Source organism: Kogia breviceps, chromosome 7, assembly GCF_026419965.1.
Source record: "Kogia breviceps isolate mKogBre1 chromosome 7, mKogBre1 haplotype 1, whole genome shotgun sequence".
Taxonomy (NCBI): domain Eukaryota; kingdom Metazoa; phylum Chordata; class Mammalia; order Artiodactyla; family Physeteridae; genus Kogia; species Kogia breviceps.
This window is the reverse complement of record NC_081316.1, coordinates 56,702,578-56,720,096: the sequence shown is the minus strand read 5'-3', so window position 1 is coordinate 56,720,096 and position 17,519 is coordinate 56,702,578. Positions and strand designations below refer to the sequence as shown.

The 17,519-nt window shown below is 38.5% G+C and overlaps 1 protein-coding gene across 39 annotated transcripts in view; it reads right to left on the bottom strand.

The window, feature by feature from the left end:
- DLG2 (discs large MAGUK scaffold protein 2) overlaps positions 1–17,519 on the bottom strand; it is a 2,077,851-nt gene that overhangs the window by 766,228 nt on the left and 1,294,104 nt on the right. For 4 of the 39 annotated variants that reach the window (XM_067038380.1, XM_059070583.2, XM_067038383.1 and 1 more), the window contains exon 1: positions 14,062–14,255. The exons of 34 other annotated variants lie outside the window; for them this stretch is intronic. In XM_067038380.1, the coding sequence (XP_066894481.1) occupies positions 14,062–14,166 (105 nt within the window). In that variant the 5' untranslated portion in view covers positions 14,167–14,255. Of the gene's footprint in view, positions 1–14,061; positions 14,432–17,519 lie in introns of those variants that run through there. One more of the 39 variants, XM_059070582.2, reaches the window with a different exon arrangement.

Sequence of the window (17,519 nt, the reverse complement as noted above, 5' to 3'; positions counted from 1 at the left end):
GCCTGTGCTCCACAACAGGAGAGGCCATAACAGTGAGAGGCCCACGTACCGCAAAAAAAATAAAATTAAATGGAGACAGAGAAAGGAAGAGGCATGCCCCAGAGCTCACAATTATTTAGTGTCAAAACAGAAGACAGGATAATAGCAACAAGAATAACAATAATAAAATATTAAGTATTTACTGAATGAATATTATGTTCCAGGGTTGTGATAAATACTTAAGATACATCAATGCGTTTACTTCCCAAGATGTTCTAAGGAAAACATTATCATTCTCATTTAAAAAAAGAAGAAAGAAAAGAAGAAAGAAAAAAAGAAAGAAGGGGAGGCTCAAAGTGGCTAAATCACTTGCCTAAGGTCACAAATCTAAGAGGTACCACAACCAGGTCTCAAACCCAGGCCTTTCCAGCCCCAGAACCCATGCTGGTAACCACCAACATCTCCTGATTACCTCTCCTGAGTTTTTCCAGTTAAGGCCGAAAAATGCAGTTATTTTCTGCCCCGAAATTTGCTAGGTTCTCTTTGTCAGTCTGAAGAGAAATTTGTCACTGTACTGACTCAGATTCAATTCCCAATTCTCAGAGGGTTTCTAGGTCCCTTAATCTCTTTCAAAACCCCACTTAAAAAATGGGACAATGCTATTTTCCAGTTAACCTATTTCCCAAGAACTTAGCTAGGGAAATAATGCATGTGAAGTGAGAAAGAGAGGTGTTCTACAGATGTAAGGTTATAATGATTTATTACTGTGGTTATTTCTTGCTTTCCTGGATTTTCTCTCCCTTTTCATATTCCCTCTCCGCAAGACCAGCCAGGTGGGTGCAATTTGATCTGAGTCATCACCAATAGTAGCACCAAGTGGTTCTGGCCTGTCACCTGGTTTGCCCTTACCCTGCAGTGACATAAGGCAACGCCCCTCACAGGTGAGGACACTGAGGCAATAACAGGTGAGTGGGTGAGTGAACAATGTGAGCGCCCAAGGCTTGGCTAGCCAAGGCATAACTGCAGGTTAATGGCCATGGCAGGATGTCTCAAGGGAGCAACTTTGGAGGAAGCTAATACCTGGTTCCTCTCCCTAGCACTTAATAAAATGCAGGGATCATTACCAACCTAGCTTACCACCAGACTGGCTCAGAAAATGGGAAGAAAGAATGTCAGATTTATGTTTGGCTTGAACTCGATTCACCTCTGCTTGCCTGAACTCTCTTAATAATAATACAAAAATAATATCCTCACTCTACAGAAAACTGAGGCACAGAGGTGTTAAGCAATTTGTTCAAGGTCATCCAGCTGGTAACAGCAAGGTCAAGAGTCAAACCTACCAGCCTAGTTCCAAAGTGGGTAACACTTAAATACAAAATATTTGCTTCTGTTCCCTATTAAAATTTGATACGTATCCAGAAGTCTGTTTTAGTCAACACAAGTTCTTTCACTGATCTTTGAAAATACACCATTAGTATTTCTTCCCTTTGGATTAAAGTGATAACGTGTCTGTTTGGTCCTCCCTTAAAATACAAGGTACTCTAATATTTTGCAAAATATGAATGATATCCTAAGGGCCTCAGTTAGGCTGAGTTGGGCACCTCTTTATCCCTAGTACAGAAAAGATGGGGAAGCCTGGAGAATGAGGCACAGAAGATAAAGACCCAGAACTAAACAGAGTTTTCCTTACTTTATAAGTTTTCTCTAGAATCAATCCCACTTGGAGAAACAGATATAAATTGCTTGAGCTGTTAGTTATGAAGACTCTTTAGACCTCCATCCTACACCCTCTCCACATACCTCTTTGCAGTTAGTGTAAAAGGCTAAAAGACTCACCAAAACTAGGTCTGTAGATCATCACTCAAACTCAAATAGTTAATTATATTAGATTGGCCACCTATATCATGCTTCATAATTTATGAAGTGTGTCCACACACATTAGATCATTTCATTCCTACAGGCAGAGGAAAGGGCACTAATATTCATTGACCAATACCCGCTGTGTGTCAGGAAATATGCTAAGTTCTTCACCTCTGCTTTCTTATCTGCTCTTCACAGACCCCCAGAGGGACTGGTGGAACTTTCCCCTGTCTATAGGTAAGTAAACAGAACCCCAGAGTTGATCCAGTGTACTTCCCAAAGTCAGACATCTAGAGAAAAGCAAAGCTGAGATTCAAACCTAGGTCTTCTGACTGTAAGCCCCTTGCTTTTTCCCATTATTAGTCCATGATGCCACAAATCCCACTGATTCACACAGAGCATTTCCAGATCTAACTGCTTCATTTGTGCAAACGCTCTCTGAAGTTTGCACGAAGAATGGAGTCATTAGCTCAAATCTCAGATGTGGTTTAGTCAATGTGCCCCATGCCACAATAACCATACCTACTTAATTCACTGTTTCACTCCACGTGGTGCTATTCCTGGAAAGAGCCATGTGGATACCATCTGCTCCATTTTGCAAAGCCACCAAAGAGCTATAATCTTAGCAGTACAGTTGTATTTTCCAGATTTAGGGTACCAGAATTCTGAGCAAGCTGTCAAATCTTGCTCAAAGCCGGTTCATCAGGCTGAGGTGGGGCCTGTTTCTTCTGTGGTACCTGGATCAGGACCTTGTACACTGTGGGTGATCAATCAGTGATTGCTGTTTAGTTTCCTTCTCTCATCTCCTTTACTTCCATCAGGCCAGGACTCTCACTACTCCAAGCATATGCCTTGCTTATGCCTACTATAAGGTCACTGTTTACATTTCTTCCTTCTCCCAAATCCTGAACCAATCATGGTCCCCTCTCTTATCTTCCTAACCAAGCTCCCTCCATCCTGCAAGGACAATCTAAAGCCCCTAACTCTCCATGAAAGCTTCCTCAATCCTCACTGCAGGCCTCAATTTGTCCATCCTGCCCCTCTCAAATTTTAAAACATTCATTATTTGTACTACTTCAGTTCACATTAAATTATAAATATAAAGGAAAAGAAATTACATGAAAGCACCAAGTTCTGCCATTATTATTTATTTTTTTGTATTTCCTGTGTTGGGTCTTCATTTCTGTGCAAGGGCTTTCTCTAACTGTGGCAAGCGGGGGCCACTTTTCATCGCGGTGCGCGGGCCTCTCACTATCGCGGCCTCTATTGTTGCGGAGCACAGGCTCCAGACGCGCAGGCTCAGTAGTTGTGGCTCACCGGCCTAGTTGCTCCGCAGCATGTGGGATCCTCCCAGACCAGGGCTCGAACCCGTGTCCCCTGCATCAGCAGGCAGATTCTCAACCACTGTGCCACCAGGGAAGCCCCCTGCCATTCTTAATGAACGTTTCTTTCTATTCTTACACATGTTGATGGCTAAGTGGTTCATGTGTGACATTTGCAATTCTTTGATGAAACTGTAGTCATTGTGAGGGCAGGGCCCTCATCCTACTTCATTTCTTCACCAGCCACTTCCACCAACACTCCTAACAGTGCTTGGCATACAATATACTCAAAAGATGTTTGTTAATGAGTTTTTAAACCTTTGAAACTAGAACCACAGCAACAAGAGATAAGATTCATGAGAAACCTGTGAGGCAACAGATTAGGTGAAATGGGTTGAAAGGGGTAATTGCACGCTGCCCTCTGGTGACAAGCTGTTGTATCACACTGCCTGGTGCTATTGATCTGAGCATCTGTAGCTACCATGCACTACAGACCATGCGACTCGGAACCATGGCATGTAAGTTAGGGAAAGTTATAAACAGAAAGATTCTTCAATGTTTACCATATGCTGCTCCTTTACACTCATTCTTTTCTACTTCTCATTACAAGCCTATGAGCTGCATGCTATAATTATGCTCATTATACAGATAAGGAGAGTGGGCATGAGCCTGTAACAAAACTTGCCCAAGGTCACTAGACTAAAAATTAGTGGAGCCAAGTCTCACTCTTTTGATTCCAAATCCATATTTCTGTGGTATCACCACCGTGTGTGGAGCAAGGAAATGTTCCTTGCTCTAATTTACTACCCCGCTGTACATTTCAGAAGTTGGAGAGGTGAGAGGAAGCCTGAGATCTGGTGAAAAAGCTAGGGACTCAAAGATTGTCAAAAAAGTAAAATAGCATCCTCAGAATTTCTTAAACTTCTCAGATGAGCGTGAAGATATATCCCAAAAGATCCACCCCAAACTGGACATTTATTTGACATTTCATGTTTTATCTTAAAAAAAATTGTGTAGTTTTAAAAAGATTTTACTCCATAACCATCTATTTTTTAATATAAACATGTTTCAAGTTATTTATAATGGAGTCAACCTGACGTCTCAGGTAGGTCCTGCATGGCTATCAAAAATCAGGTACTCTATCTCCCTGGCAATAACCACAATCCAGCCAAGGGATTATGTCACTGGCGTAAAGATGGCTCACTAGGAATCAGGAGATCTTAGATTTAGACCCATCACGTTCAGTGACTCACGGTGAAAAGGCAATTCACTGAGCCTCCCAATTTATTTTTATATTTGAGAAATAAAGAGTGAAATGGATGACCTCTAAAAGTCTATGTCTCATCAAGGATCTGATTTCACTCATCATAAATTTGGACCTGCTGGGAAATACTGGAAAGAAGTCTTCTTTCTGGATGGTGATGATCTCTTAAGAAAGGCATGCAGAAAAAAGACAAAAGTCGAATTGGGAAAAGATCAATAATATAAAGTGGCTTCTAATGAACTGGATAGAGGATGAGGTTGTGATGTCTTAGACAAGGCACCTCAAAAATCCACTTATGATCATTTTTATAATCTGTATTTTGTATGATTATGTTTAGAGCCTGTATTCTGTTTTTCTTGTGAATAAGTTACTTTTCTGGCCATAAGACCATGCAATTAGTGGCAAAATAGTCTCTTGCATATTAAAGAGCCAAAAAGATTTGAAGTGAAACAGAGGATTATCACCAAGCTCTTTCTTCCATTCTTGCCTTTCTCCATGTTCTATAAGCCTTAACTCCAGGAAAAGTTTCTTACCATCTAAGGTCTGCTTGATTTTTTTCCCCTACCAATCATAATTTGATACTAGATAATATGCTCAAAGTTTAAAACATAACAGCCATGGAGAAAGTCTTAAAATATTTCATATCTAGAATGTTTTTCTGGGGTGTGTATGAGAGGAAATGTAAGGGAGAGAGATGAAAAGGAGGTGTGGGTTTGGTTTACTACTTCATCATTAGTAAGAGATAATGTTCTTATGTTCATGTTAGGCCTGGAAGATGTTTCAATACCTGCTTTTAAACGATGGCACCTGGCCTGGGTTGTGGATAAAACAGAGTAGACAAAATTTTAGATCAATTTCCCTTATTTTAAATTCTGAAAACATCTATACGTCTGTTAATCTCCCTTCTATCCACTTTTTCTTCAAAATTAATGTCTTATTTGGAATCATTTTCAATGAGGAAAAACATGGGGGAGAGAATAGATAAAAAAGAGAAGTGAATGTGGACTAGAAGAATAGAGGTTGGCTAAATACTGCCAGCATTTGCTGGTACCAAAGAATATATTCTGCAGATGTGTTTGTATACTGTCATTGACTAGGCAATGAACTCTTTGTTTCACAGCCAAGAGCCTACAAATCTCTAGGTCCAAAAATGCCACCCAGTTCCTAGCCCTGCAGCTGCCTTAGCTTCCCAGAGTGGCAAAATCTATGTTACTTTGGGTTTCTCAGTTTTCCAGTGGCTTTCTTACCCTTTGTTATTCTGCAAGCAAGGCTTCTGTTCGCCAATCTACCTCCTCCTGGGCCTAGGATAATGCTACAATTGTGCCTATCAGAGGAAATATGAAGGGATATTACCTGTTGCTGTGGGCTAGAGGAAAGAAGGTAGCAGTGAGAAAGAAGAATGAAATGAAGAGAAAGAAGGCAGAGAGGAGGTTGTTCTCTGGTACATGGGGACTCTGTCACAAGTTGGAGAGTGAAATGATGGTTCCCAGGCTGACTCTCCTCTGTTCTCTCAGACCACTTTGTCCACCGTAATTATAAACTCAGAACCTTCATTCGTTTTATAAAGAATTTCCACAACCAACTGGAAAGGAGATGATGACTTCCTTATGAATATAATGTTTGTAACCTTACATCTCATGACCCCCTCCTTGCCCATTTTAACTTGACAAACATCATTTGCATGTTATGCTTTTATGTTATAGGAAGAGCACCTCCCAGCCCTATACTTGGAGTCAGCAGATGAGGCATCTAGGGACAGCTGAACCATTGCAGAACTTGATCAGGTCACTTAACTCCCTAAATTATTTCTAAGGCTACATTCAACTATTAATATAAATAAGAATTGGATGATTCCTGATTGTAATACTAACCTAATTTTTAATATCATAAAAGCAGTAATAAAAAGAGTTTAGGATTTGGGTCATCTAAGATTTAAGACATTTCTTCTTACTTTTAGGATGGTCTTAGTTAAATAATTTAGCCTCTCTGAAATTTCTGTTCATGTACAAATGGAGATTATAAATTATTATTTGGTCAACCTCATGTGCTTCTTCAAGAAGCAGATGGGATCATATATTAAAAAACCTATGCAAAACAAACAAACAAAACACCTATACAATTTGTAAAAGGATACACTTGGGCTAATATTAAAAATTAGCAACATTAATAATGGCAATCCTTAGTGGTCACTTTCTTTGCTTAGCTGTTTTGCTAACGGTTTAATTCACATTATGTCATTTAAACCACAAACAAACCTAAAAATATCTGTATAATATCTAATTTTACAGAGGATGAAAGTGAAGTACAGAGAAGTTAAGCATTTACCCAAGATAGCAAGTGGTAGAGCCAGGATTCAGACCTAGATTTTTTAAGCTAAAACTCTGAATCTGAGCAAAAGTGCAGTAGATTGAGACTCTAGCCCTACTACATTATGCTTTACTACTTAACCACTTCTGACCCCAGCCACTTCAATTTATTGAACTTCAATTTTCTTGTGAACAATATGGGATATTAAAACCTGTCTTGCTTACCTTACAAAGTTGTAATGAGAGAGAATCTAGTTTACACTGCTTTGAAAATCACAATAAGATAAAAAAAGATAAGGAAAATATAAGGTAGTAGTAATAATGTAGTGGGGGGTCTCAGCAGCAGCAATAGTAAAAACATTAGTAGAGTATATTTTCTGGTGTCTATACAAGATAAAAATTAGAAACTCCATTGTTCTAAGGCATGTTCCTGCTAAATAAAAATATCTATATGAAGCTTAAAAGAGTACTATTTTTCTAGTATTGGCTTATTAAAGGTTTTGAGGGTTTGATATGTGTGTGTTTTAATTTTGTTTTGTTACTTGTAGGAGGACTGCTATTATTAACCCCGAGCAACTATTTTTCTATCCTGTAACAAATATGTTTGGGGCCCTACTCCTCACTTCTGGAGTAGGTGAGGAAAGTGGGAGAAGCAGAGGATGGCTTACTCTGTTGTACCATAACACGGATCTGCACTAATACCCCATTTTGATGAGTCAACACAAACATTTTACAATGAACAATACTGATACAAAGAGAAGCCATCCTGCACCGGGCGTTAATTTTTCATGGACTCCATCACAAGACCACAGAAATCACAAGACCAGCAGTCAAAGAAATGCAAACTACACAAGAGAGGACGATAACAAGATGGCAAGTTTTGTCTTCTGTTCAAAAACAAAAGTGACAATTTCATTCCATTTTACCACAAATCTGCAAATGTTCATTCAGATCCAGGCTGTTGCAATTATCCAGGTCACTTCAGATATGGTTCTTTCTTTCCCCTTTAGGTTGAACATCTCTATAGATTAAGTGTCACCTTTATTCCTTTACTAATAGAAATTCCATTAATAGCCTTGTTCATATTCTTTGGAAGGAAATAGACTAAAAACTGGGGTATTACTAGACAGAAGTGCAAAGTGAGGCTAAGAGGAATGAAATAGAAAAAGGCATCTGGCATGATTGAGGATGATGAGTCAAGTAATATTTAGAATCCAGAAAGGACAAAACACACTTGGAACACCAGGAACTAGGACTGAAACTCATCATTGAACAAATCCTATTTAGAGCTGACCTGAGCTTATGATGGTTCAAATTTGACATCCAGGGGCTGGAGGCAGGGTCTGTGGAAGGGGTAGTTGAGCTGAGGAGACAGGTTTCAAGGATGTATTTGAGACAAGAAGGATTATTTCCTCATTATCATCTCATTGCTGCCTAAGTTCTTACATGTTAAGTATTAATCAGCCCATACAGATTTGTTTAGCAAACATCATATTTAAGGCACTGTACTTGGGACTGCAGAATCTAGGAAGAGGAAACACATGGTTTTGCTCTGCAAAGAGTTTACAGTATCCTGTGGAAACAAGAGAAATCCCCTGAATGCTTCTAATACAAAGCAGAGAAACATCACAAGAGAAACAGGGCAAAGTACCACGGTGGGTGTGAAGGAGAAAGGCAGGTTGGGATTAGGGTCAGAAGGCCTGGCTTCTCTCCTGGTCTTAGCGTCTATATGATTTTAAACAAAGTACTGATCCTCTAAAATGGAGACAATAATATTGGGGCCATTTCATATTGGTATTGAAATGATTAAAGGAGAAAGTATAGACTAAAGCTGTGTGGAAGTAGGTTTCCTACTCTTAGTTTTCTTCAAGGAGTGTTAATCGGGGTTGAAATAATGAGGGAGAAGGCATATCATTGGGTTACATAGTATGAGGCGATTCTCACGGAAGGGGATATGAGTTAAGTCTTGAAGGATGGAACTTCACCTTGAAGCTTAATGTACTCTGTCGATTTGCTCAACTTTTCTCCAGCTGTTGTTCTGCCCTTTCGTGTAGGGATGGATCCTGTCCCTGGACCACTAGCCACTAACCAGTCCCTGTTGTAATTAAGGTTCTCTGGTTGCAGGGAACAGAAAGCCACTTGCACTAGCTTAGACAAAATGTGAACATATCTGGTTAAAAGGGGAAGAAGCTCAGCACTTAGGCACTTGATAGATAGGAACTAAGAGCTGGGAGTTCTGAGGGACCCAGGAAGCCACAGTCCAGCCTCTCCCAACCTCTCACCATTTCTGGCAGACTCATCTCTCTCATTATCCTTCTTTGGGACCACTTGGTTTCTTATTTTCTTTTCTCTTTCTACATTTGTTTCATTCTTTCATATTTGTGCACAAGCTTTTACTGCTTCTCCACGTATATTTCCTCAGTTCCAGGCACAGACAGGTGTTAACCTGTGGGCCAGGCCCTATGTAGTGGAGGTAATAAAGCTTGGTCTGAAAGTCATCTCTTTGCCCACTGGAGATTTTCTTCTAAGGCTCCATAAGTATTCAGTTCTTCCTTTCTGATTGACCTACAGGATCTTTACCTTAAATAAATGACCCAACTCTCATCCTTGTTGTTCCCGACATTCCTTCCGAATGCTCAAAGAGGAAGATCGGGACTTGAGGAAAGTTGATAAATATCCCTCATTCCATACTGTTCTTTCATGCCTAAGTGCCTTTGCACCTACTGTTGCTGCCTCACTCTCCTCCTTCATCTGATAAACCACTATTTTAAAACCATCCAAAGACTTCTCTCCTCTTTTCAGTCCTCCTTGGTCATCTTTCCTCTCCATTCCAAGCAGATGGATCACTCCCACCTTGCTGCATTTACTGTGGTTTGTATATCCCTTGATTATTGCTTTTAGCATGCTGTGCTGCAGTTGTTTTGGTTTCAGTGGTTTTCTCCTTATTCTAGTGAACCTATTAAGAAAATGGGATCTGGAGCCAGATAACTAGTTTCAAGGCCTGGCCTTTCCATTTACTAGCCATGTGATCATGAGGAAGTTACTTAACCTCTGTAAACTTTGTAAAATGGAAATGATAGTGCCCACATCAGAGAGTTGTTGACAGAACTGAGTGAAATAATATGTGAAGGGTTTAGAACAGTACGTGACACACAATAGGTGCTCAATAAATACTATCACTTTTATACTAAAGTACCAAGTCCAGCATGTGTCAGACAGGATGTACTAACTGTTTGCTAAAGAAATTAACATGTGTTTTAAGACTACAAAATATCTGGGAAAGAATGATTTATTTGTTTTGTTTGTAGTGGCTTTGTAAGATATCTACAGTTGCTATACTGTTCTGATCATAGATATATATCTTCGTATGTATAGGTGCAATATTAAGTTACAATTGTGAGAAATGCTATGAACGACTTTCACAGGATAGGATTCAAGTGTGCAGTACAGATGTATATGTAACTATTCATTTAATGTTTGTCTCATCCGTTTGAATGTAAATGCCCTCAGCGTAGGGTTTGAACTTGTGCTATTTATTGCTATATGCCTAGGCATATTACACAGTTTCTGATACATAAAAGGTATCTGATAAATATTGGTTAAGTGAATGATCAGATGGAAAACGAACCATGATTACACAATTAGTAAGTACCTTTACTATTCCTTTCTACTTGGAATGCCCTCTTCCACCATCATGACTACATATCAAAATTCTATTTGATCTTCACAACTCAGCTGAGATACCCTTCCATGAAGCCTGACACTCCTTTTCTTAACTCTTATGGTAATTCATGGGTACTTAAGGGACTCGACACTTTTTATCTGGTGTTAGAGTGATTTGTGTGTCCATTTGAAAATTCCCAGTGGGCAGAATTCCATGTAAGTATCCTCAGGGATTCTCCTGATTTATTCATTTTAGTATTTGAACCAATGCTTGGCAAGCTGCATGACCCTCACGTTAGACCAAATCCAAACATGATGGCTACCAGCGTAGGGAAAATCAACTTTGTTCATGGCAACAAAAGACAGTAAGGTGCCATTTGGACAAGGGGTAATGCAGTCTCTATTCCAAAGTGAGGTGTCACAAAGAAGTTGAAGTGTAGCTTCAGGTCCTTATCCTGTGCCTAGGACCATGCCTAGAGCATAGTAGGGGCTCAATAAAATCTGAGTGAAGTGAATGAACTAATAAGTGAATAGAAACACAGGCAAGTCTCTATGAAAATAACTACTAAATATGGGATAGTTGTTTACAAGCATATCCGCTCACTTGAGTGATAAAGCAGCAAAGCCTTTGATTTGCTGATATACAAAGATACTGACTATCTAGAAGTATGCTCTTACAGCTCCAGTGATGAAACTAATTTTTAGGACTTCGTGAGAGAGCTTTTTCTTAGTCATTTATTCAATAAATATTTAGGTTACATTGGCCGGCACTTATGCTAAAGATGTGGGAAATTCTGCATTGCTGTTTTATACTCAAGGTTCTTGGGTCAAGTAGATGAACCTGCTTGAGAATCCAGATTTGATCTCCACCTCATCATTACAGGGAATGATCTGTTATGTGAAATCAAATACTGAAACTTCGAGAGTCTATAATTTGTCTTCCTTCTTCCTACAGACTGTTTTGGGCAGTACACTATCCAGGTAACAGCTGCTTTAAGTTTCCCCTCTCCAATGTATATTTTAGGCTGTATGTGGAGGTTCTCTGGGGAAGACTGTATTATAGCTTGAGATTTTATGTCAGGTTTATTATTAGTACCCGGAACTGCACTGACTGAAAAACCACTTGTGATCTATGGCTTATTGTGCACATGAGAGATGGTCCAGATCATCTAGGTGGCTCTGTATTCTAAGGATGTGTTAGTAATCCTACACTCACAGGAGATGCACAGACAGCCTGTGAAGTTTTCAGGTCGGTGTGTCTAAGATCAGCTACATCAATGTATGTCTATACTTACTACATACTATTCATTTCCAAGTACTTTATTTTAAAAGATAACCAGGTCTATTCTAAAGGAGGCAACTGATTGTGTCAATATAGTTTTCATTTCCTTAACATGCTTAATGCATCACTGTAAAGATATGTATTTTAAGGGTTTATCTGGATATCCTAAATAATGAAGGATATCATTAGCCAAGAATGCCACATATTCATGTATGTATATGTGTGTGTGTCTATGAAGTACATATCACTGGGCTTAAAAAGTACATAAAATATGGAAAAAAATGAAGTCCTTTTCCTGAGGTCTAAATTATATATTCTAACAATGAAATAAATTGAGGCTCAATTTAAACAGAATTATTCTCAACTGATAGTAATATTTTAATAATGTCTATGTTTTCTAAAAGCAGTCCTTGTAAAATTATGATGACATAATGATACATTTAATGCAAGACTTGGAAGAAATTTGAGAAGAGTTGAGAGACTGGCAAGTTCCTAATGCCTGCTGAAAAAAGATTTAGAGCAGTCAAAATGAAGCAAACCTGACTAAAACTTGAATACGTCTATGTGAATGCCTGCAGTATGGGGAAACAGACACGAGAGTAGAAGAAGAGTAGCCCAAAGACTATGGGAATTGAATCCAAGGCTACTTTTTCCCATAAAGGTCTAACTCCTGCACTAACACACTACCACTCCCACCATCACCCCATGGCAATGCTTTAGTCAAGGTTTATTGCTATCTCCAGATGTATCTGAATAGAAATAATTTTATGAGGTCAGTATAGACAAAGCTGGTGATGAAAACTGCCATGTAGTAACTAGAAATGCTGGAACTGGAGACTCTCGTTACTTGATTTCATTCATTCCTCACATGTTCACCAAGCACTCTTTGTTTTGCCAAGCACTGTGTTAGACCCTAGGAATAGATGCTGCCTATATTCAAAGAGTTCGAGACAGGAAAACAAACAAATATCAGTTCCTTTCTCCAACTTACTTTCCTGTTCTCCTTAGCTCCAAGAAGTTACAACATAATTAGAGAGACAGAAAATACTTACAATAAAATATGTTGGGTGATAAATCAGCTGTGCATGCAAGGAACCGAGATAGAAGAAAATAACTCTGCCTAGCCAGAGAAAGCTCTACGAAGGAGGAGACACATGAGCTTCACAAGGGGTATCATAATCTTGATAAAACAAAGGAGGAAGAGTTTAATAAAGATAGGAGAAGCAAACTATACATAGCAGATTCCAGTTCAGAGTTGAATAATTATAACTTAATCTGATTTAGAAAGCTTCTCACCATTAGTGTTTTAAATCCTTGCAAAAATTATATGTTTTATGTCTTTAACAATTAAGATCAACGTACAGAGATCCACTTAGGGAACAGTATTCAATGAGAAGAACTTTAAACATAATACAGTCTTTGAAACAGGTGATTCCCAAGTTACAGAGAAAAATATGGCATCTGACTTGAGTCACTTGAAAATAACTTGAATTCCAAAGAAGATTGAATCCAACTATTTCTATGTCAGAAATAATGTTTTTCTTAAGGAATTCCAAATAATTTTTTGCAGGCCTTAATTTTTAAGAGTGTTCTCTTATTTCTAATAGATTATCTCAATCCTTCAAAAGAGATCTATTTAAAGAATCAAATATTTTTATATTCTTCTTCCAAGTCCCATTTACCCCACCTCAGCCTATCAAATGTAGCCAGCCTGATTCTTCTAGTTGGATAATTATAAGCACAAATACTATATCTGCAATGGAAAACACAATGGCACTGACTCAATTAATACATTTTATATACCTATGTACTTTTTTTTTTTTTTTTTTTTTTTTTTTACAAATTTCTAAGCCATTTTTACAAATCTCTAAGAAGTACGTTACTACTAAAGGAACAATCACACTTTTCAAGAGAGGTTTTATGGTAGATTTTACTTGGATAAGCAAAGAATCGAAATGTAAAAACTAACTTTTGGATTCCTGATCTATGTATCAAACCCACTGCAAAAGACATTCAAGCCATTCTAAGTACTTTGGGGGAACCAACCAGGAAACATGCACTGTAAGCTGTTTCAAATATTAATATGAAGAATATCAATCCTGTGCCCTTTCTTTAGTACATGTTACTATTAGAACCTACTATCTTCAGTGGGATAAGTTTGCTTGGACCACTGTTTACTCTTTTTCACTGATCAATATTTGACCATATTAATAATTCAGATTTCACACAGAGCAAAAAGAGACATGTTTATCCCAAACAAGAACTACAGAGAAGATACCACATCTTTAAATACATAGAATACAAGCCATTTATCTATAGCTATAAAGGAAAAAATAGGAGAAAAAGAAAAGAATCCCTAGGAAAATAAAAGGAAAATTTCCTTACCGGTATAAATGCATGTTGCATAGCTTGTTCACATTGTTTTAAGGAAGCAATAGTATCCCACAGAAGCTGATAATTTTCAGCCCGGGCAGCACTTTGCCGCTGCATGGCGAAAGCTAGTAACACTCAAACTGAGCTCAAAGAACCCAGTTGAAGGAGGAAAAAAAAAACCCTGCAGATCTGTTACATAAACTTCTTAATTAGATCTGCTACACAAACTGCTATCTTAAGACTTAAAAAAAAAATGTTAATCAGAACATTTCTTTTGGGGGATAACTGGGCATGACTTGAACAGAGACAGATGTTTTCATTGGGAAGGATTTTCGTTCCCACACTTGTGAAAAGCAATCCTATCAGTGTTCCCCTGTCTTTACATGGGTCTGGCGAAACTGCACATACCATAAGTGTGTGGGGGGAAAGAAGTAGGAGGGAGAGAGATGTAAAAAAATATTTCCACAAGAAGATTTGGGTGGCAGGCCATGGAGGTAGAATTTGAGCAGCTTGTGAAAAGTAGTAATATTGAAGGGAGTGGGTTACATATGCACATATATGTACATAGGCAGGTGTGTACACTTGTCTGCTCTGTGTGAAACACATGCCTCTCACAGTGTCATTTAATATGTCCAACTCTCCTCTCAGTTTAGTTATGATGTAGATGTGATATATTTTCCATCTACAGAGTATTACTGCCTTTATTAACTACAGAGTTATTTCTCTGGGATTATTTCTAAAGACTAGCCAGAAGGTTCGTGAGCATAAAATGCAGTCAATTATTTATCTTAAAATTTAAGAGTAATTAGAAGGTCTTTCTGTTTTCTTATATATTAGGTAAGAGTCACATTTATTTCTTCTTCTAGGTAGACTTTACATAAATAATGCCAGAAGAATTGAATCTTTACATATTCTTGGGACCTGAGAGTGGGATACACATAATTGGAACGTGTTAATCCCAGAGAAATTGTTTGCACACTTTAACAAAAAAAAGTATAAGCACTAAATAAAATCTGAACAACAGAATATAGCAACATCTTCTGAGTGTACCTTAACTTAAGCCTACAAGGTAAGGCTCTACTAACCTCCCCCCTCCCCCTTGCCCCACAGACTCTGTGGGATCGTTGAGGCAGGCGGTAATGCACCTTGTAAGGTACTGAGTACTTTGAAGTTCCAAAGGAATCTATGCTCTCAGGGCTAGTTACACAGCCAACAATGGGATATTTATTCAAATATTTCTAGAGGTAAGGGGTAAACTGAGGGCAACACACAGCATAATGAATAAATTGTGCTTTTAATTGACCTAGAAAATCCAAGGAGTGTAAAACAAGGTACAAACTGTAGGAAACAGTGTGATAACATCAATGAAGGATTTTTGCTGTATTATTTTTAGAAGAGCTTCATGATTTGGGTTACCTAGTTTTTCTGCATTTGTACTGTGGTGATGGTGGATTAGTTCATACTAATGACCTGGTGGTGTGAAAGTCTCAAAGGCAAAGTTTTCCCCTTATCTCAATTACTTTCCAATTTGGAATTGAAGGAATTGCAAGTAGAATTGATCTTTCAAAATTTCTACCTGGGCTAATCTGTAAGATTGTTTTTCCTTAATATTTCATGAGTACACACCATAAGGTTATTGCCATTAGACAGTTTATTTTTCAATATCAATTCAACCAACCTTCTCTTTTTCTCATTCATGGTGTTCTGTTCAACTCACACCCACAGTCCCTCCTCTGCCTTCATTCCTGCCCTTATACTTTTCCATCTGCCCCAGCCACATGCTTCTTCCTCTTTCACTGTCAAACCAGCCAGCCCACAACTCCCAGAAAATATTCCTTCACTAGTAGATATTCCGTATTTATCAAACAACAGGTAAATAGAAATTGTTTTCTGGGCTTCCCTGGTGGCGCCGTGGTTGAGAGTCCACCTGACGATGCAGGGGACGCGGGTTCGTGCCCCGGTCCGGGAAGATCCCACATGCCGCGGAGCGGCTGGGCCCGTGAGCCATGGCCGCTGAGCCTGCGCGTCCGGAGCCTGTGCTCCGCAACGGGAGAGGCCACAACAGTGAGAGGCCCCGCGTACCGGAAAAAAAAAAAAAAAAAAAAAAAAGTTGTTTTCTAAGTTATCCTCCAAAATGCTAATCTATTCTTTCTGAATTCCTTGAGCAAGTGTTCATCATTATTCCAGACCCCAGCCTCTGGGTCTTCTGTCATGCCTTGGACTACTTCTACCTCTTGTTCATCAGATCCCTTCTGCTCTTCATTTAAACAGCATCTTTTAAAAGATCCTTCTTTCCTTACTCTTTGACAAAAGGGTAGAGAATCCACAGTCTCTGCATGTAGAACCTCTACATAAAAAATGCCCTTGGAGTCATGCATTCATTCATTTATTGGTCCAACAAGCATATCAAGCATCTCCCATGTGCTATACTTTTTCATCGTATTACGGGCAAATGGATATCAGATGTTGATTTTGTCTTTAAGGAACTTAGAGTTTAATTGAAGGGATGATACAAGAGCACAAATAACAAAAAGACAAGTTAAGAAGGGATAAGTGCCATAAAAGAGGTAGTATAAACTATTCACAGAACAATGAAAAAGAAAAATTACATTAACTGGGAAAATGAGGGCACCTCCCAGAAGATTTAGCACTTAGCTACAGCTTGAATAGGGTAAAATTTGGACATGCAGAGACAGATAGGGGACATTCCTGAGTAAGAAAAGGTAGAACAGAGGCACAGAGTGGGAAAGATCGTTATTGGTGTTTTGGAAAGAAGATGACACCAAGAAAGCTTAATACTCAAGATTGTTACTGGAGCCAAGTAACAATTACTGAATAAAATTATTACTCTTGAATAAAAAGTCAGTAGCTTCCTATTCCTAATGCTAATCAATCTTAGCTTTAACTAATTCTTAGAGCATCAGTATGCATAAATTCAGGGAAACTAAACCTCATGAGATAGTAAATTTCATATATTTATTCCTCACTCTTTAAAATAGGAACATTGATATACTTTTGGAGGCTTTAGATGGCTCAGTCATTTAGGTCATATTGCTTAATTATTTAGTTTTTATTAGGTACATATAGCGTGCCCCATCATGCCCCATCACTTCTATAAGTTCTAAAGTCTATTACCTTTGGTATTCAAATGGGGTCCACCATGAGTCTTACCTGATCTAATATTTGACATAATTCAATTGTGCTCAGTTTAACAAACATTTATTGAGCTCTACTATATGCTAAGCCCTGTGCTAGAAACACACAGTACAAAGATAAATATTATATAATTTCAATTCTCTGCTTCTTTTCAAGAACCACTCAGTGTGCATTTGCCTCTGCCCACAAAGTAGAATGCTGTACGTATATTTTTTCCTGCTAGCACAATGTCTGATATGTAATGGCTATCATTTCTCTGTTAAACCCTTAGTCACTAGGCCATATGTCTATCATATCTAAATATACTGCCATGC